Raw genomic sequence first — 21,616 nt, 5'->3', positions numbered from 1 at the left:
TGCATTTTGTTTGCAGATGCAAGTAAATATGAATATATGTCCTCATTCCTTTCTCCCTTTATTTACGCCATGTAAGCGATTTGCTTTTTATAAGACTTGGCTACCTCTCTGGTGCAAAGTGTACCACAAAGTGAATCCCTGATTGAATTAATTATCTTTCATCTTGGAGAGATTCTTCATGCAGAGAGTTCAATTTGTTGCTAATTCCATACTGAAATCGAATTTGGGCCAAACTCCAGCACTGCCAAGTCTTACGTAACGGACAGACGCTGAGCTTTCAACCAGCTGCCATATGTTGTGAGGAATAAAGCAGAGGACGGATGCAGATAGTTCCTAAGAGTCAAGTTCCTCAGAACTGGTGGCTTAGTCGGTTAAGTGTCTGCCTTTGGCTCAGGTCTTGATCCCAGGGTCCTGAGGAGCCCTGCTTATCCGGGAGCCTGCTTCTCTCTCTCCCTCTGCCCCTTCCCCTCAACTTGTGCTCTCTCTCACTATCTCCCCCTCTCTCTCAAATAAATAAAGTCTTTTTAAAAAGTCTAGCTCTCGGGGCACCTGGGTAGCTTAGTTGGTTAAGCAGCTGCTTTCAGCATAAGTCATGATCCTGGAGTCCAGGGATCGAGTCCTACATCGGGCTCCCAACCCACGGGGAGTCTGCTTCTCCCTCTGACCTTCTCCCCTGTTATGCTCTCTCTCACTCTCTCTCTCTCTCAAATAAATAAAATCTTAAAAAAAAAAAAAAAACCAGTCAAGCTCTCACTCTCAAAATCTCTAGGGGGAAGAAACCAGCATATATTAATATATATATTATACAAATAATATATATATTATACAGATAATATATATATAATTAACATATATTTTATAATACTTAAATGTGTACATATGTTTTGGAGGTAGGTTATGAGCCTCTTTGAGCTTATCCACCAGCATGGAAATAATGTCCGTATAAAAACAAATGTTTAGGGGCATCTGGGTGGCTCAGTGTATTAAGCCTCTCCCTTTGGCTCAGGTCATGGTCTCAGGGTCCTGGGATCAAGCCCCACATTGGGCTCTCTGCTCAACAGGTAACCTACTTCCCCCTCTCTCTCTGCCCGCCTCTCTGCCTACTTGTGATCTCTCTTTCTGTCAAATAAATAAATAAAATCTTAAAAACAAACAAACAAACAAACAAACAAATGTTTGTTACTATGACTTCTGCATCACAGTTAAAATCCAGTCCACTCAATCAAAATCCACTGGTTCAAAATCAATAGCTTCTTTGAAGCCACAGTAACACTTAAAAAAAGTTAAGACTCAAGAGCAGAAATTTGGTTGGCTGGAGGGTTAATTTAACTTCCCGCTTGCTCAAATAGAATGACAAAAGGACAAAACTGTGTTCTTCGCAGAGATGGAGTCCATGGACTCACCAGCTCTCGACAGCTGTCGGTGGGTTTGGTCCTGAAATCGTCAGGACTCCAGGCACCCTTTAGACAGTCTTCTGTCGTCCATTCTCCCCAGGCAGAGATCTGTGGATGTGTGGAGTGACACTACCCCCACCCATAGCCTTGGGGAGAGAGGCTGCTTCTTCATCTCCACAGAGAGCGAGCGGCGTTACCTTTAAGTCTTGGGATGCCTTTCCTGCCCGGCAGAGCCCCTCTGCAGTGAGATCCGTACTCTGGGATGGCCCTGCATGGGTAGTGTTCGTGATTCTTCATCCTGGATTCCAGATGCCCGTGAATCTGGCCCACCGGGAAGTGCAGGCCGGCTCTGTGTGAGGGGAACTGCCTTTTTCTTGGCCTTTCCCGAGTTCTTCCCAGCCTTACCGCCAGCCACTTTGAATTCAGCTGCAGCTCGAGCAGGCGAGGCAGAGAAAGGCCAGTCAGGCAGCTGGTCTGATCCCGCCACCTACTCCTTCGGCACACCACCATGCAAACTGCTAAAAATAGGGATGTAAATATATAGATTAACAAAAGGCTGTGATGTGTCATGCTCCTTCAGAAAACACTCTTCTTTCTCCTCCTAGTTAGAAGTATCAGAAAAGTACATACCAGAATATTTATTTAAGATGCTTCCTGGAATGGTTCTACTTAGTGCTCCCTGAGGGTAAAGCTGGGGAGGGGGTTGGGGGACTCCAGAGACCGGCTGGGAGGACGAGGAAGGCAGCTGGGAGAAGGGTTTGTCTCTCCATGAAGTAGGACTGTGGACAGGGCATATGCCCCTTCTCTGGAGCTTGCTGATTTTGTCTCGCCTTTCTTTTTTTCCTCCCCAGGTACTGGCGGAGAACGCTGGGGATGCAGGTCCGCTACGTTTACCATGAAGACTATCAGTTCTGTTACTCCTTCCGGGGCAGGCCTGGGCACAAACCGTCCATCCTCATGCTCCATGGGTTCTCTGCACACAAGGATATGTGGCTTAGCGTGGTCAAGGTGCGTTCTAGGTTCTTCTCCCTCAACAGAGTGTCACTCAGTAAAGAAAAGGGTGTCCATTTGAATGTGATGGCCTCAGCAATGATGAAAAGCCAAGGGAACCCAGAACTGTGGCTCAAATCATCTGAAAACTAATTCAGCATAGGGGTGCCTGGCTGGCTCACTCAATAGAGCACGCGACTCTAGCCCTCAGGGATTGTGAGTTCAAGCCCCGTGTTGGGTGTGGAGCTCACTTAAAAACACACACACACACGGGGCGCCTGAGTGGCTCATCGGGTTAAAGCCTCTGTCTTCAGCTCAGGTCATGATCCCAGGGTCCTGGGATCGAGCCCCGCATCGGGCTCTCTGCTCAGTGGGGAGCCTGCTTCCTCCTCTCTCTCTGCCTGCCTCTCTGCCTACTTGTGATCTCTCTCTCTCTCTCTGTCAAATAAATAAATAAATAATCTTTTAAAAAAAACAACACACACACACACACGCAGACACACACAAACTAATGTGGTATACAGTTAAGCCTTGAACAACATGGGCATTAAGGGAGCCCATGCATGATGCAGTCTAAAATTCATGTATAGCTGTTTTGCTTCCCCCAAATTTAACTATGAACAGTCTACTGTTGACCAGAAGCCTTAACAATAACATAAATGGCCAATTAACACATATTTTGTATGTCATATGTATTATATACTATATTCTTACAATAAAATAAACTAGAGAAAAGAAAATGTTATTAAGAAAATCAGGGGTGCCTGGGTGACTCAGTTGGTTGAGCATCTGCCTTTGGCTCAGGTCATGAGGGTCCTGGGATCGAGGCCCACGCCAAGTACCCTGCTTGGCAGGGAGCCTTCTTCTCCTTCTCTCTCTCCCTCTTCTCCCTCAGAGAGAGAGGAAGAAGCAGAGAGAGCCTCCTGCTCCCCCTGCCTGTGTGTGCTCTCTGTCTCTTTCAAATAAATAAATAAAATAAAATAAAAAAGAAAAAATCATAAGGAAGAGAAAATACATGTACTGCGCTGTATGGAAAAGAAATCCACGTCTAAGTGGACCTGCACAGTTCAAACCCATGTTGTTTGAGGGTCAACTGTATTATTTGAATCCTTTTGTCAGACAAAAGTTACTGAATTCAGTGTTACTTGTAAAATCTGCACCTTAGAGATCATTTCACCATACAAGTATTTCTTAGGGAAAGTTTCTGACACTCAACTTCCTCTAGAACTTGTCATGACGATCAAGATCGGGTGTAGCAAAATCACTTATTCTTTCATACTCCACTGTCTCCTCTTCCTTCCCTCATCCCCCTTTTTGTTGTTCTTCTCCCTTCCCCTCCCTCCTACTTCTGTTTTTCGCTCTTGTTTTTGTGTTTTAATTTTCCTGAGTCGTTTAGAGAGACTCTCTTGATCTGACCGCTCTCTGAGGTAGTTTTCTAAATCCCTCACCTTCTGTCCTGGTTTCCTTGCGTGTGGCAACTTGCTCTGCTTGATAAGTGACCCGCTGGTGCAGGTTGGGTCTGGGAGAGGTCTCGGGAAGAACGAGCCTCAGCCTCCCACCTCAAGCAGAACCATACCTGAATGATTCCAAGTAGGACCTAAACCAGGGGGAAAAGGTTCACCCATCCTATAGTTGCTTCTGTTCTCACTCCCAAATTCCACTGTAAGGACAGTCATCCTCATGCCTGAAGGAACCTCTCACTTCCTGGCCCACCTCAGATGTTTTTGGTGTAACTGGTATTTGTGTATTGATAACACATGTTTCTCAGCTTCTGCTTAAAAGTGGCACAAATAGGGGCGCCTGGGTGGCTCAGTGGGTTAAAGCCTCTGCCTGCGGCTCTGGTCGTGATCCCAGGGTCCTGGGATCGAGCCCCGCATCGAGCTCTCTGCTCGGCAGGGAGCCTGCTTCCCTTCCCCTCTCTCTGCCTGCCTCTCCGCCTACTTGTAATCTCTGTCAAATAAATAAATAAAATCTTTCCGAAAAAAAATCTTTAAAGACAAACAAAAAGAAAGAAAGAGCAAGAGACTCAAGCCTGCTACCCCAACCTTTGTCTCCGTCTTCCCCCCTTTTCCAGACATCCCCTGAGTCCCCTCTTATCTTTGTATTGGTCTTTGAGGGCCTTGTCTTCCTATGAGGCTCCTGGCAGTGCTCACTCACATCAGATGTAACTAGGGTAAGACACTGGGTAGCCTAGACCCATACATCCCCAGGGATGGCTGTCCAGGTCACTCGGTAAGTGAGGGCCACCTCCCTAGAAGAATGGACAGACATGTCCTGCACACCACAGCCTGACTCTCTGCACCTGTGTGTCCCTAGTTCCTTCCAAAGAACCTGCACTTGGTCTGCGTGGACATGCCAGGACATGAGGGCACCACCCGATCCTCCCTGGATGATCTGTCCATAGACGGACAAGTCAAGAGGATACACCAGGTAAGCAGGAGGCTCTGCCGAACATTGCTTGGACTGTGTCTTACCCACCTCGTGTGCCCAAATCTGGAGAGCAAGGAAGAGCGTTCCATACTGACTTGTAACCAGCCTTCAGTGCATTCTGACTGCAGATATTTGCACACAAAATGGCACCCCAGTGTTGGGGCGCCTGGGTGGCTCAGTGGGTTAAGCGTCTGCCTTCGGCTCAGGTCATGATCTCAGGGTCCTGGGATCGAGCCCCGCATTGGGCTCTCTGCTCAGCAGGGAGCCTGCTTCCCCTCCTCTCTCTCTGCCTGCCTCTCTGCCTACTTGTGATCTCTCTCTCTCTCTGTCAAATAAATAAATAAATAAAATCTTTAAAAAAAAAAAAAAAAGGCACACCAGTGGTATCACTGGTCAGCTCTGAAGGACCAGGACCTACGGCAGACGGTTCTGGAAGCCTGCTTTAGTTACTTCTCAAGAAATAGGATATGGACATTTTTTTAGCTCTTTAAAAAAGGAGTTTAGAATTCTCAAGACCATTTCCCTAGAGTCTGTTTTTTTTTTTTCGCTTATACCTACATGACACAACATAATGACAGCCCCTCTGCCTAGTTGTGGAGGATGGGGACAGTGCTCTTTGCATTTTGTTCTATTTTAGCATCTAGCTTCAGCCTCTCTCTGACTGGGCTGTCAAGGTCATGGGGCTTATGAACCGCTTCAGAATTTAGTAATCTATAAGTTACAGATAGGCATTATGAATTTTCCCCAGACGAGGTTGTTTAATGTCTGCGCCCACCCTAACCCCCCTTTAAAGTGTGTATTCTGATGAAGTCAGGGACCTTGTCTGTTGGGGTCTTTGCTGTATCCTCAGGAACTGACTATAGTTCCTTATACATAATAGATATCCATTAAATATTTTTTTAGATGGGTGGATGGTTGGTAGAATGGTGGGACGAATGGTTAGACGGTTAAATAAACAGAGAGGTGGATTATTATATGAAATGGGTGGCTGGGTGGGAAGGGCTTTGAATGTAGGGCAAGAGTAAGCAAACCCTGGTTGGCCTGCAACTATATTTGTAAGCCAAGTTTTCTTGGAATATAACCATGCTCATTCATTTACATATTACCTCTGGCCACTTTTGTGTTACAATACTGGAGTTGAGTAGTTGCAACAGAGAACCTATGACCCAGAAGGCAAAAAATATATTTTCCTTGAAACCTTTGTTTAAAAAAAAAAAGTTTGCTGGCTCATGAGTTAGGGGAATCCTTGTTGATTTTATACTTACAAATGACCCTTCAATGACCTGTGCCAGGTAAAGAGGATTATGTAAAAGGATTATATGCCACAGGGTTTGTCTGGATAATGGATCTAGTAGATTTCAGAGGTGTTCCGCTGTGTAATCAGTTTTGTTATTGTCTATAGCTTTGTGACCAAATCTCCTTCTCATTTCTCTCCCTAGTTTGTAGAATGCCTCAAGCTGAACAAAAAACCCTTCCACCTGATAGGCACCTCCATGGGTGGCCACGTGGCTGGAGTCTATGCTGCTTACTACCCATCAGATGTCTGCAGCCTTTCTCTTGTGTGCCCTGCTGGTAAGTTACAAGGCTGCAGTAGCCCTGTGTGTGACTTGAGCATGGAGGGGTCTGAAACTCTAAGGAGCCAATGCCGTCCCTGCACTGTCTTGTAGCATCATGTTTTCAGTGTCTACTTTAGAGAGATGCAATGCTTTAGTGATAATGAACCAACAGGAATTGTATAACCATAATCATAACCTTCCTAACTTTTAAAATCTAGAACCAGCCTTGTTCCACAAAGGATTCAAGGCGGTTAATTAAAATGTGTCTAGTACTTTGCAACATATAAATACTTTGAAATATAATGATAATATTAACATCCAACATATTTTTTTTTTTAAAGATTTTATTTATTTGAGAGAGAGTGAGCAGGGGGAAGAGTTGAGGGAGAGGGATAAACATACTCCACGCTCAGAATGGAGCCCAGTGCAGGCTCCAGTCCCATGACCCTGAGGTCATGACCTGAGCTGTAACCAAGAGTCAGAGCTCAACTGACTGAGCCACCCAGGCGCACCTAACATCCAACATTTATTGAGCTCTTATGAGCTAAGGTCTTTATATGGATTTAATTCTTGCCATGTCCTTATAAGATGAAAGTACTCTTATTATGTCTTTCTCCTTTTCTGCTGAAAACTCAGTAATCTTGATACATGACAGGGTCTTTTTTTAGAAATCAACAAACTTTAGTTTCTGTGTTTTTATGTATATACACGTCAACTTGGGCTGTAATATGTCTCCAGAAATTATAATTTGAAGTTGAACTTTTTAAAGAATTTTATTGGGAGGGGAAAAAAAGATTGTATTTTTTTAAGTAATCTCTACATCCAGTGTGGGGCTCAGACTTAATCCCAAGATCAAGATTCACATAGTCCACTGACTGAGCCAGCCAGGTACCCCTGAAGTTGGATTTTTAAAATTCATTTTTCTTATAGAAGTCTTCAAATTTGGATTTACAATGTGTTAGAGAGAAAAATCTTAATTTTCTTTTTCCTTCTCCTGTTCCCTCTCTCTCTGGTACTTTATTGGATTTTGATTTACACACAGTATATCACCCAAATCGTAAGTGTACATCTCAAGGACTTTTTTCATGGGTAATTACTATCCAGATCAAGGGAGTATGCCCATTTTATAGGTGGGAACATTGAGGCACAAAGAAATTACATTTCTGCCATTGCTATGATAGGAATGGATCCTAAGCTGTCTGACTCAGAACCCAAACTGGGGCTTTTTGGAAATCCTTTATTGTCCACTACCTCTTACATGTCACTCTTACGATCTACCTCCTTTATCTGCTCGAACCTGCTGTCACACCTTCTACTGAAACCTAAGTAAATTGACCTTAAAAAATCTTTTCGTCACCGGGTGCCTGGGTGGCTCAGTGGGTTAAAGCCTCTGCGTTCGGCTCGGGTCATGATCCCAGGGTCCTGGGATCGAACCCCACGTCGGGCTCTCTACTCCGCAGAGAGCCTGCTTCCTCCTCTCTCTCCCTGCCTGCCTCTCTGATACTTGTGATCTCTGTCTGTCAAATAAATAAATAAAATCTTTTAAAAAAATAAAGTAAAATAAAATCTTTTAGTCACCAAAATCGCTTTCATGTCTGTTGAGGACATTGAAATTGAAACTCCCAAAGTGGAGTGCCTGGATGGCTCAGTGGGTTAAAGTCTCTGCCTTCGGCTCAGGTCAGGATCCCAGGGTCCTGGGATCTCTGTTGTGATCTCTGTTAAATAAATAAAATCTTAAAAACAAAACAAAACCTCCCGAAGCATTTTCTTTTCTCCTTTCTCTAAGCTCTGTGTCTGAATTCATTTGGTCTTTTAATTAAAAAGTTTAAGAATCAGAGAAACGGCTCCTATGGAAGTTATTAGGAAGGTCAAATCTAACTGGCTTTTTTGAATGTATGTTTATTTCCTCAGAGTTGAGTTTCACACCTACGTTTCAATGGGAAATTTAAAATTAACATTATTTGGGGGCAACTGGGTTGCTCAGTCAGTTAAGCATCTGACTCTTGATTTTGGCTTAGATCATGATCTCAGGGTCTTGAGATTGAGCCCCGCATCTGGGTCTGCACTGAGTGTGGAGCCTTCTTAAGATTCTCTCTCTCCTTCTCCCCCCCTCCTCCCCACTCGTGCACTTAATTAATTAATTGATTAAAAATAAATTAAGACTGCGTGTGGAAATGAAAAGATAAGCTTTTTTACTTTGAAAGAGTTTTAAATTTATAGAAATGTTGCAAAGATAATACAGAGAGTCCCATAGACCCTTCACCCAGCTTCCCCCATTGTTAATGGCGCACCTTAGCCCGGTAAATTTGTCACAGCTAAGAGACCAACACTGGTACAGCACTATTAACTGAACTCTAGGCTCTGTTTGGATTTCATCCGTTTTTCCACTAATGTGCTTTTTCTGTTCCAGGCGCCAATCCAGGATACCACATGACATTTAATCTAGGATTATTTTTAAAGTGAAAGGAAATAGATCATGTAATCTGCACCATGGCATCACAAAAGCCACATGATGCTTGTGCTCACTTTAAAGGAACTGCTGAATGTAGGAGATTTATAAAGTGTGGGTTTCTACAGCACAGTATTGAAGTCACTGCTTGCGTTATGAAATGTATCTCGTCAGCGAAGTGAAACACCTAGACTTTTGCTCAGTATTGGAAGTGAAAATGAGTTTTGCCCTCCCATGCACATCAGCTCGTGTGAATTCTCTCGTGTCTTGTGCCAGGGAGATAGGAAACGATGGCCAGCCTTAAAGGTGTTTGGTCTCAATGAGCACCTAATGCTGTCTGGAGAAAGAATGGCTGTGCACAGGGCAGCTACGGCCCCATCATGGGGGACAGCTCACAGGGGTCTCTTCCTCCCTGTCGTTTATGTATTAACCCCAAAAAAGATATTGCTAAGTGGCTCCAGGCCAAGGGAAGGAGGCGTTGGGGCATTGGTCACTCCAGTCCTGTGTTCTCTTCCCATAATGTATTTTATCAGCTCTCCTCTTCGTGAATGGGGCTTGGACAAGTTGTCTTCTAGACTGATCTTCTTTTTTTCTTTCTTTTTTTAAAAAAGATTTTATTCATTTGAGAGAGAGAGTGAGAGAGAGCATGAGAGGGGAGAAGGTCAGAGGGAGAAGCAGACTCCCCGTGGAGCTGGGAGCCCAAAGCGGGACTTGATCTCTGGCCTCTGGGATCATGACCTGAGCCAAAGGCAGTCGCTTAACCAACTGAGCCACCCCGGCGCCCCTAGACTGATGCTTCTTAAATTCTATCATACATGTGTCTCCCCGGCAGCTTGTTCAAGTGCAGATTCGGATTCAAGAGACTTTGGAAGGGGACTGGGATTCTGCATTTCCTGCGGCTTCCACTGCTGCTGGTCCGTGGACCACAGTTTGAGTAACCAGTCCCTAAACCATCCTGAAGAAATCTTTTTCTGTGTTTCTCAGAGTGGGATTTTGACTTGGAGCAAGGATGGCAATACCAATGAAAAAGAAATCTGGTGAAAAACACCTGAAATATGTTAGCTCTGGGCTGCTGTTGGAAGTTTCCTATATAATAATAGGAGTTGGTAAGAAGGTAGCTACATTACCAAGCTGTTTTGGTTTGAATCCCGCAGGCCTGCAGTACTCAACTGATAATCAATTTGTACAGCGGCTCAAAGAACTGCAGGACTCGGCCGCCATGGAGAAGATCCCCTTGATCCCATCCACCCCAGAAGAGATGAGTGAAATGCTCCAGCTCTGCTCCTACGTCCGCTTCAAGGTGCCCCAGCAGGTACCGTGCTCCAGCAGCAAGATGCCTGTCCTCTGCCAAAGGCTCGGGCAGCCAGCTGGCGCCCTTTCTTCAGCTGGAGGACCTTCCCTCTCGTCGTCCTCTATGTAGTCATTTGGTGGCCGTCTGTCCTGTGCCTGCGGCAGGTCAGGCATGGTGTTGGGCACAGTGGTGAAGAAAGAAGGCAGAGGGGGGACCTGGGCAGACACAGGCCAGTGTGGGAAGCAGATGGCTAATGAGTAAACATATCCGTACACATGGTGATAAGTCCTGTGGAGGAGATGAAGATGGTATAGTGACTGAAAGCAGGGAGGCAGGGGAGACTTTGACAAACCCCTCTGAGGAGCTACTGTGGGTGGACGTGGGAAAAACATAGTAAGTTCAAGGGAAGGAGGAGGCCGGGGGGCCTGGCTGTAACTAGAATGAAAGTAGGGGAGGGAGGCAAGGGCTACAGCAGAGACTTGTTTCTTTTTCTTTTCTCTTCTTTCTTTTTCTTTCTTTTTTTTTAAATTTCAGGACTGCTTTACACACCTAAGAATTGCTAAGAATCCCAAAGAGCCTTTATTTGTAGAGGTTCTGACTATTGCTATTTACCGTATCAGAAAGTAAAACTCAGAAGAAGGTAAGACACAAGAGCATACAGGCCCTCAATTCCATGAGCCACCAGCGTCATGACGCTGTCCCTTGACAGGTAGTCTCTGAGGAACAGTGCTTCTGAGAGCATGAAAGTGAAGCAGGCAAGTAACATGCAGCATTACAGAGGAACTAGCTTGAACTGATAATCAATTTGTTCAGAATTCCTCATGAACCCCAGGAGCCTCTTGGAGAACCACTGGGCTAGATCACATAGCACCTTCCAGGTTTGGGGAAGGAGCCTGGAGTTCTCCTAAGAGGGAATGTGGGGGACACACACTGAAGCAGAGAACCAGTGGGGTGCTCCTGTGGCCTGGTGAGGACAGTGGTGTAGACGAGGGTGGGGGCAGTGGAGACTAGAGACCCGAGCCGCTCTGGGAGGGATGATGGGCAGGCCTTACTGGCAAATTGGCAGTAGGGGATGAGAGGCAGTGAGGACGCCCAGGTGACTTTGGTGCTTGAGTTGGATAAAGGCAGCTGTTTCTGAGTAGGGGAAGGAAAAAGGAAGGACGGGTGCTGGGGACAAGCTCAGGGCTCCAGTTTGGCCGTGGTCAGGTTGTCTGTGAGGCCTCCAGGTGCAGATGTCAAGCAGATGGTTGCATATGCAGACGCTGCTGAGGGACGTCTGGCCCGGAGCTGTGCGGTTAGAGCCATCAGCCAGGATGATGTGAAAGGTCACGGGCTGAATAAAGCCGGGAATCCAGGGAGGTGGTGTGGGAACCAAGAGACGAGAACGCATGGCTAAATTTCATAACGGCAGCTAATCACTTTCTAGTGTAGGAATTGGACCCTGCCTCGTGGTGGGGTGGAACCTCCTAGAAGTTGAGGGAGTGGGCTCTATGCCAAAGGCCTGAACACGACTCAGTTAGTGGGTGTAAAAGCACCCAGCATCTGATTCTGGGGTACGTTCTAGCCCTGAAATCATTTTAGTTGTGAGGTTGCACTGATCCCCTCCCAGCCACGCTCTCTGCCGAGAAGAGAGTGGCCAACCAGTGCTTTAGGAAATTCCATGTTTTAAGCTGTTGGGAATGTGAAAACACTGGGAGAAAGCAAGTGGCAGCTCTCGAAGTCTTCCCTCCTAGGAGACCAGGAGCAGCCAAGCACTCTGTGGCATGTTATGTTTATCTGTGTCTTCCACTCTGACCTCAGTCAGATCAAGGATTTCGTCTTACCTGCCTGCTCTGTCCGCAGCCTTTTGCACACTGCTTGTATGAAATAGGTCCTCAGAACAAACCTGAGGGGGGTGGTCAGAGGGAGGGAGGATGCCCGGATGATGCAGAGGTGGAGAATGGATGTGCCGCGGAGCAGGTGGACTCATGAATTGTTGCATGTACGTGCACGGGTGATTTCGGGATGCAGGAGAGATGAAGGGCTGAGTACTTGGTTGGGTGGATGGGAGGGTGCGTGGAGAACGCAGGGGTGGGAGGCAGGTGGATTGGCGGATGCAGGATAGAGGGGTGTATCAGTAGACATGCATGTGTGATTCAGGGATAGAGGCTGGCCGGATGGCTGCACGGATGTCTGCACGAAGCAGGATGGAGGATGGTGGATGGGCGGGTACAAGGCAGGTGGGTGCATAGAGAGATACATGCACACATGAGTCAGAGATCCAAGACGGTGGCTGGGTGGGTAGAGCAGAAGTAGAGGATGCAAGATGGATACGCGTGTGGGTGCAGGATACAGAGTAGAGCAAACAAAAAGGCTGATGCCAAGTGCAGTGTGTTGGACGACTTGCCATTGGTCTCCCCTCCAGGATTTCGCTTCCAGAAGGGTCACCTCCTAGTCATGCTCCAGAGGGTTGGTTCAGAGCAGTTCTGGCTGGATTTTCCCCCTTCAGTCAATGCACAGGACTCCTCAGCGTGCATGTGAGGGGCTCACACCATTCCCAGGTAGAGGAGAGGAGCGCCAGTGCTAAGGGGATCCTGCAGCAGGAGGGAGAGGAGAGCTATTCCTTCTTCCCACAGTCAGTCTCTGGGCCAGGATCCTGGGTCCAGGAGATCATCCTGCCCACACTGGTGCAACCTTCACCAGCCCTCCAAAACGAAAGGAAAGAGAACACTAAATAATAAACCAAGGACTGTGGAACCCATCCTAGAATTGTTTAAATAGTTAATCTCTATTGTTCAAGAGGCCCATCATCCCCAATAATTTGATTTTTTTTTAATAGACCTTGTTCTGCATGTGGATGTTCCTAAACAGTTCCTTGATATTATTTCCAACCTTCATTGTATCTTAGGCTAAGCAGAGAATATCTCAAGATAAAGTGACTGTGAGCCCAGGTCAGGTTTTTTACATGCTTTGGCTTCCCAGTATTACCCAGGTTCCTTCCTAATTATAAAGGAAAACCATCAGATGACCCTAACTTCCAATTACAGTGTATACTCCGTAGTGGAAATTTGGAGCCGTGGGCCCTAAAACCTTGACAGTGCCTTACTTTGCCGGACTTCATTTCCTTCACTGTCCTGGAGCCACGGGGGGCTTGAGGAAACACTGTTTCTTGCCTTCTAACCATGGTTCCCTTCTCTGTAGATCCTGCAAGGCCTTGTTGATGTCCGTATTCCTCATAACAACTTCTACCGAAAGCGTAAGTAGCTGTGTTTAAGCTTGGCACTTGTGACCAGTGAAGCTTTATGGGCAGCTGGCTTCTATATTTTACATTCCTGAGACTTTGACCATTGTCTGGGGCGTCTGAAGACAGAAGGTGGCAGCCCGACTCCATGGCTGTCCCCAAACTCAGTAGAGTCCAGATGCCTGCTGGCACAGCCCAGCGTGTGCTCACTTTGTTTTCCTTTTCTGCATAGTGTTTTTGGAAATCGTCAGTGAGAAGTCGAGATACTCCCTCCATCAGAACATGGACAAGATCAAGGTCCCAACGCAGATCATTTGGGGGAAACAAGACCAGGTATGTAGCGAGTGTGTCCCTGGGGCCTATGTCCCTGTAGCGTGTAGCGAGTTTGTCCCTGTGCCAGCTACACTGGCCACTGAGAAAAAGCAAGAGGTGATTTATCAAGTGAGCCTCACTGGCTGGTTTCTGATACCGGGAGGACGTAAAACACCCCTGGGGCAGATGCTGGTGATTATAGAGGGCAGCATTCTCTCGAGTTGAGAGCAGTGGTGTTGATCTTTTAAAAGGAAAGGAAATCAGGGCACCTGGGTGGCTCAGTCGTTAAGCTGCTGTCTTCGGCTCAGGTCATGATCTTAGGGTCCTGGGATCGAGTTCTGCATCAGGCTCCTTGCTTGGCAGGGAGTCTGCTTCTCCCTCTCCCTCGCCCTTCCCCCCCCATGCTTGCTCTCTCTCTCTCTCTCTAATAAATAAATAAAAATCTTAAGGGCACTTGGGTGGCTCAGTCAGTTAAGCATCTGCCCTCGGCTCACATCATGATCTTGGAATCCCGGAATCGAGTCCTGCATCAGGCTCCACGCTCAGCAGAGTCTGCTTCCTCCCTCCAACCCTTCCCCCTCTCATGCTCTTTCTCTCTCTCGCTCTTTCTCTCATGAATAAATAAATAAAACCTTTTAAAAATTTTAAAAATCTTAAAAAAATAAATAAAATGAATGGCAATCTTAAATAATTTTTACAAACTACTTTAATCAAAGCCATGTAGTCTTAGAGTACAAAAAACTGTACAGAGGGACTCCTGGGGGTGCTCAGTCAGTTAAGCGTCAGCTTTCAGCTCAGGATCCAGCCCCATCTGGGGGAGGGAGGGCGGGGCTGAGCAGGGAGCCTGCTTCTCTGCCCCTCCCCCTGCTCATGCTTGCTTTCTTTGTCTCTCTCTTGCTCTCAAATAAAATCATTAAAAAAAAAAAACTTTAAAGAGTACAAAAAGGTTTGTAATGAAAATTCGATCCCTTTTCTATCCTAGATCCCGTTCCTTGAGAAAGCTCTTTGCTGTCTTGTGAACATTTCTTCCATTTTTCTAAGGCAGGGATTGACATGTTTTCTGTGAAGGGCAAGATAGCAAATATTTTTTACTTTATGGGTCCTACTATTTCTGTTGCAACTCCCAAGCTCTGCTGTTGTGCAAAAGTAGCCACGGACAGTACACAAACAAGTGGCAACGCAGAGTGCCAGCAAACCTTCATTCCCGCCAACCGACAGTGGGCCATTGTCCGCTCACTGCTGTGCTGAGCATACATGTTTCTGCAGAGATCCGTTGTATCTGTAAAGTTTTCAAACATGCCTAGTGACACTGTTCACATTACTTCACATAGGTGTGAACTGATGTATCTTGGAAATAATTTCATACCAGCCCACACAGATTTACTCATTCTACTTTTTTATTTTATTTTTTTTTTTAAAGATTTTATTTATTTGACAGAGAGCGAGAGATCACAAGTAGGCAGAGAGGCAGGCAGAGAGAGAGAGAGGGGGGAAGCAGACTCCCTGCAGAGCAGAGAGCCCGATGCGGAGCTCAATCCCAGGACCCTGGGATCATGACCTGAGCCAAAGGCAGAGGCTTTAACCCACTGAGCCACCCAGGTGCCCCCATTCTATTTTTTAAATATTTTTTTTTATTTTACTGACTTTTATTAATATGTTTGGGTAAGTTTTTGTATTCCTACACAAAAATGACATGACCAGTGGTTAAATCCTTTTTTTAAAGATTTAAAAAAATTTTTTCTTTTTTTCTTTTTTTTTTTCTTAGGCAAAGAGGGGAAGGGGCTGAGGGAGAGGGGGAGAGGGAATCTTCAGCAGGCTCCACACACAGCATAGAGCCTGATGTGGGGCTCACTCACAATCCTGAGATCATGACAGGAGCCGAAATCAAGAATCGGGTGCTAAACTGACTGAGCCACCCAGGTGCTCCAAGATTTTTTAAAATTTTAATTCCAGTTAGTTAACATACGGTGTTATAGGAGTTCCAGGTGAACAATATAGTGACTCATCACTTCCATACAACAGTGCTCACATAAGAGTGCTCATCACAAGGGTCCTCCTTAATCCCCATCCCCAATTTTACCCCTCCCCCCACTTCCCCTCTGGTAACCATCAGTTCGTTTTCTACAGTTTAGAGTCTGTTTTTTGGTTGTTTCTCTTTTATCCTTTGTTCATTTGTTTTGTTTCTTAAATTCCACATATGAGTGAAATCATATGGTATCTGTCTTTTTTGACTGACTTTCTTCACTTAGTGTAATACTCTCTATCTAGCTCCATTCACATCATTGCAAAAGGCAAGATTTCATTCTTTCTTATGGCTGAGCAATATTGTATATATCTACTACATCTTCTTCATCCATTCATCAATCAGTGGACACTTGGGTTGTTTCCACATCTTGGCTACTGTAAATAATGCTCCTGTAAACATAGGGGTGCATGTATCCCTTAGAATTAGTGTTTGTTTTTTGTTTGTTTGTTTTTTAAATTTATTTATTTGACAGAGAAACGCCACAAGTAGGCAGAGAGGCAGGCAGAGAAAGGGGGGAAGCAGGCTCCCCGCTGAGCAGAGAGCCCGACATGGGGCTCCATCCCAGGACCCTGAGATCATGACCTGAGCCGAAGGCAGAGGCTTTCACCCACTGAGCCACCCAGGTGCCCCATCCCACTTTTAATATTTTATTTTGAAATAATTTCAAATCTATAGAAAAATAAGATGAGCACAGAGTATTCTTATATACACTTTCCCTAAATCCATCCATTTTAACTGCTTTATTGAGGTATGTATCATCTACCTACCATCAAATTCACCTAGCTGGGCACCCTGCCACAACCCAGTTGTAGAGCATTTCTGCCGCTCCCCAAAGTTCCCTCCTGCCCATTTCCAGTAAATCCCAGCCCCACACAACCACAGATCTGTCTTCTATTTCTACAGTTTCACCTTTTTTTGAACTTTCACAGAAATGCTGTCGTGTTCTAGGTCGTCATTGGTATCTGGCTCTCTTCGCTTGGGTGTTGTGTTCCTGATGTTCTTTTGTGGAGCTGCCTGTCTCAGTAGTTTGTTTCCTCTGTGGCTGAGTGTCATTCCATGGCATATGTCTACCGTGTTTTATTTATTACCAATTTTTAAACACTTGCTCCATTGGCTTTATTAAACATTCTCATCTATCTATCTATCTGTCTATATTTGGAACCATTCGAAATAGGTTGCTTACATTGTGCCCTTTACCCCCAGTACTTCAGGGTGTATTTACTGAGAGTAAGAATATTCTGTCACATAACCACAGTGTTTTGTTACATTCAGGACGTTTAACGCTGGTGCAATGTTTTTGTCTAATCTACTGCCCATATTCCAAATTCATGGGTGGGGCGCCTCCGTGGCTCAGTTAGTTAAGCGTCTGCCTTTGGCTTAGGTCATGATCCCCCAAGGTCCTGGGATCGAGTCCCGCATCAGGCTCCTTGCTCAGCAGGATACCTGCTTCTCCCTCTGCCTCTGCCTGCTGCTCCCCCTACTTGTGTTCTCTCTGTCACCTCCGTGAACTTCAGCATAGATGTGTGGTTGTGGAGTGTGAGACCACACCTGAAAGGTGAGTTCTCCAGTGTGGACTCCCTGGGTCAAAGAGTGGGTGCATTTTATTTTATTTTATTTTAGATTTAATTTATTCATTTGTCAGAGAGAGAGCAAGAGAGCACAAGCAAGGGGAGCAGAAGGCAGAGGCAGAAGCAGACTCCCTGCTGAGCAGGAAGCCCGATGCAGGATTTGATCCCAGGACCCAGAGATCATGACCTGAGCCGAAGGCAGATGCTTAACCAACTGAGCCACCCAGGCATCCTGAGCAGGTGCATTTTAAAATTGTAATAGGTTTTGGGGACACCTGGCTGGCCCAGTTGGTAGAGCATACAACTCTTGATCTCGGGGTCATGAGTTCAAGCCCTGTGTTGAGTATAGAGCTCACTTAAAATTTTTTTTTCTTTAAATAATAAAATCTTAGTAGATTTTGATTAGATAACTCTGTATTATTTTTCTGGAACAGTCATAGCAAAGTACCACAAACTGGGTGGCCTAAACAACAGATATTGATCATCTTAAGAGTTTTAGAGGTTCAAAGTCCAAGATCAAGTTGTCCGCAGTTTGGTTTCTCCTGGGGGCTGTCAGAGAATCTGTACCACGCCTCTTCCCAGCTTCTGGCAGTTTGCTGACAGTCTTCGAGTTCCTTGGCTAATAGATGTGTCATGCTGCCGTCTGCCTCCATCCCCACGCAGCGTTCTCCCTGTGCCCATGTGCCTCTGTGTTCAGATTTTCTTTCCTATGTTTAAATTTTTCTAAGGCTGGCAGTCATAGTGGGTGAGATGCCCACCTGCACCAGTATGACCTCACCTTAACTAATTACATTTGCAACAACTTTATTTCTAAATAAAGTCACTTTTGTATTGGAGGTTCAAACTTCAAAATACGAAGTTTAGAGGGGGGAACACAAGCAATGACAGACCCTCCAAAGAGAGACTGGTTTATACCCCTAAAGCTTTTTTTTTGCTTGCAGCTGTTCTTTAGAAATCATATCTTACACAGAGTTGTTGTTGTTGTTGTTGTTGTTTTTCTTCTTCTTCTTTTTGAGATTTTATTTATTTATTTGAGAGAGAGAGGAAGAGCACAGAAGGAGAGGGAGAAGCAGATTCCCTGGAAAGCAGGGAGTCTGATGTGGGGCTCGATCCCAGAACCCTGGGATCATGGCCTGAGCTGAAGGCAGACACTTAACTGATGAGCCACCCAGGCACCCCAAAGTTCTTCTAAAGTTTAAAGCAAGAAGAGGGGCGCCTGGGTGGCTCAGTCGGTTAAGCATCTGCCTTCAGCTCAGGCCATGATCCCAGGGTCCTGGGATCGAGCCCTGAATCACATCAGGCTCCCTGATCAGTGAAGAGTCTGCTTCTCCCTCTCCATTTGCCATTTGCCTCCTCCCTCTGCTCATGCTCTCTGTCTCTCTCTCTTTCAAATAAATAATTTTTTTTTTAAAGGCAAGAAGAGGCAATGAGAAATGGAGCCTTTATAAGGCCCATGATGATCCGTGGGGAGAAGCAGCCAGCACTGTGTCCCCAGGGTGCCTAGGGAGGGACGGGTGACGGAGTCAGTGTACAGCCCTCCCAAACCAGCCAGGTACAGCCGAGGATGTAGGGTGCAGTGATGTGGACATGGTGAGGAGGGAGGACTCTTTGCTCCCTTCTGCAGCAGCCAAGGGACTAAAAGGAGCTTTGTGTGCACCTGAGTAGAGAAGACACGGAGTAGGCCAGCAGGGGGTTCTTCAGTCAGAAATCAAGTTAGAACAATGAAGGCCTTTCTTCAGTCTAAAAATCCCAAAGGTGATTTGGGGCTCTCAGGGACCAACACAGAGAGGCAAGGACTCATTGCCCTGCCCTGCAGAGACAATGCAGAAGCAAGATCTCTGGGCTTAGATTCTGAAAATTCTGGGTTCCAGCCCTGCCTTTGCCCTTATCAGCCCATGACCTTGAGCAAACCACTCAGCTGCTCCAGATCCTGGGTTTCTCTTCTACTTTTGAGGTGATATGAGGCTCACATGAAGCAACACACATGAGAGAGATCTTTCTCCAGTGATAAGAAAATACATTACTGGGGCGCCGCCTGGGTGGCTCAGTGGGTTAAGCCTCTGCCTTCGGCTCAGGTCATGATCTCAGGGTCCTGGGATCGAGCCCCACATCGGGCTCTCTGCTCCGCGGGGAACCTGCTTCCTCCTCTCTCTCTCTCTGCCTACTTGTGATCTCTCTGTCAAATAAATAAATAAAATCTGTTTAAAAAAAAAAAATACATTACTTATTACTCATGTCCTTTGCCTCTGAGAGTAGGCCTCTGCCTGTGGTCCAGAATTTTTTCCAGGACTCTGAAGTCCATTTTGTTCTGAAAAAAGAGCCTAACATTCTATGGACCTACTATAAATATGACCAGATCTTCTCTGTGTTCTATGGACCATCCCCAGTGCAAAATCCAAATAGCAAAGCCTTTAGGGGCTCTTTATTTATGCCCTTTTGCTTCCCAAGCATCTGGCTCTTTTCCTGTTCTGTTGTCAGCATTTGGGGTCACCAACCCATGCCCTCCAGGCTGAATTCAGCCTCCCTCTTCTTTGGACCCCAATAGGTCAGCCACTGTTCTGTACAGCTACAGGAGAGCTGTGTGCATTGTTGTCTATGTGAATCATGCCCACCGGTTTTGGGCAGTATACAGCCTGCATAACTGAACCTGGCAGTCCTCCTTCCTAAGAGGATTTCTGCACATCAGTTCAAGTATTCCCGCTCTTGTGTTCAGTCCACCAGAATGGGAGGGCCTTGTGAAGATATACAAGGTCTGTTACTCTTTATGTCCCTTCATCCTGCCACCACAGTGCGTGGGATGCAGGAGACCCAGAGTATACAGTGAGTGAGTGAGCCAGCAAGTAAGGAAATAAATAAATAAACAACCTAGCAAAGGAACAAAGCCACCAGCTGACGGCCTATACATTTAAGTCAGCTAACAGATTTATATTGAGCACCTGGTATGTGCCTGGCACTGTGTTAGGCCCTGGAGTTACAGCGGGCACCAAGACAGGATCCCTGAGCTCCAGCAACTCCTGATCTACCTGCCATTATAATGCCTGGCAGAATGTAAACTAGCGTGAGGTAGGTCTTATGAGTTCAGGGTTCGATCCTGTCTTTATATTATGTTGATGGTGGGTCTTTTTGCATTAATGTCTGTTTTCTTAAATACTGCTTTAAAATAATCTTCATCTTAATTACCGAGTTTTATGGCGGCTGCTTAAATTGTGTGCCCAAGGCAAGTGCCTCACTTCCCCCACCCTAGTCTTGGCCCTGGCCTGAAGTGGGATGGAGGAAAATTGTTTTGACTGTCTTCATGAGTGTCTTGCGCAAGAAAGAGCTGATGTGGTTCCCATAGATGTGTGTACCGGTTGAGTGTCCATATAGCTATTTCCTGTATGTCTGAGTGACCACGGGGAGTCCTGGATTTGACCAGCCTGACAGTGTCAAAGCTAGAGGCTCATGTGGGCAGCTATGGGTTCTGACCTCTCTGCAGGATAGACATTCAGTTGGGAGTTTCTGCTTTTTCATGCCTTTACCCGTTGACGCCACCTGCATTTCCTCTGGGGATCTTTCTGTCTCTCTGTCTTTTTTTAAGATTTTATTTATTTATTTGACTGACAGACAGTGAGAGAGGGAACACAACCAAGGGGAGTGGGAGAGGGAGAAGCAGTCCTCCCCACTGAACAGGGAGCCCAATGAAGGACTCAATCCCAGTACCCTGGGATCATGACCCAAGCCGAAGGCAGATGTTTAATGACTGAGCCACCCAGGCGCCCCTCCTCTGGAGATTTTTCTACAGACGCTGGGCTTTATTTCTGCACACTTGCCACAGCAGACTTCGCTCTGAGTGCAGGCCCGGGGGAGGCGCCTCTCTCACTAAGCTCCCCATCAGATGCTTCTGTTTGTGGCCTGGGGCTGCTTTGCTATGCTCCGTGCTCAGTGCCTTGGCAGAGACATGGTGTCCCTTTCCTCACCCCCCACTTCCTGGGTGGAAAATCTTGGTTTTCATGGTCCAGGCTGACCAGAATGGTGCTTAAACACAGACAGCACTTGAGTTTGTTGGGGGGTCTTGCTTTTGCGTTGAGGATGAGAGGAGGGGTTCTGTTGTGCTGGATGAGTTGAAGGTGAACGCAGTGGCAAACGGGGAACAGATGCAAATCTGATGCTTCAGGAGGGTGTTGGGGAGAAAACCCGGGATGGGTGTAAACAGCAAGGTAACCCAGATGACAGTGAAATGAGTACATTGTTAGGAAAGGGTCAGCCTGGAGAGTGGTGCCTTTCATATCAGAAGAGCATTCCCCCTTGGCGCACCTGGGTGGCTCAACGGGTTAAAGCCTCTGCCTTCAGCTCAGGTCATGATCCCAGGGTCCTGGGATCGAGCCCCACATCGGGCTCTCG

At 46.2% G+C, this 21,616-nt stretch overlaps 1 protein-coding gene across 1 annotated transcript in view; it reads left to right on the top strand.

Annotated features, from left to right (window-relative positions):
• The window catches only part of ABHD6 (abhydrolase domain containing 6, acylglycerol lipase), a 52,445-nt gene that overhangs the window by 28,927 nt on the left and 1,902 nt on the right, over positions 1-21,616 (top strand). Inside the window, exons 4-9 of the mRNA XM_044253308.1 lie at positions 2,246-2,402; positions 4,701-4,814; positions 6,254-6,386; positions 9,974-10,131; positions 13,291-13,345; positions 13,563-13,663. Of these exons, the coding sequence (XP_044109243.1) occupies positions 2,246-2,402; positions 4,701-4,814; positions 6,254-6,386; positions 9,974-10,131; positions 13,291-13,345; positions 13,563-13,663 (718 nt within the window). The remainder of the gene's footprint in view (positions 1-2,245; positions 2,403-4,700; positions 4,815-6,253; positions 6,387-9,973; positions 10,132-13,290; positions 13,346-13,562; positions 13,664-21,616) is intronic.

Source organism: Neovison vison, chromosome 6 (genome assembly GCF_020171115.1).
Source record: "Neovison vison isolate M4711 chromosome 6, ASM_NN_V1, whole genome shotgun sequence".
NCBI lineage: Eukaryota > Metazoa > Chordata > Mammalia > Carnivora > Mustelidae > Neogale > Neogale vison.
Note: the sequence above shows the minus strand (reverse complement) of the source record. Positions and strands in the feature narration are given on the sequence as shown.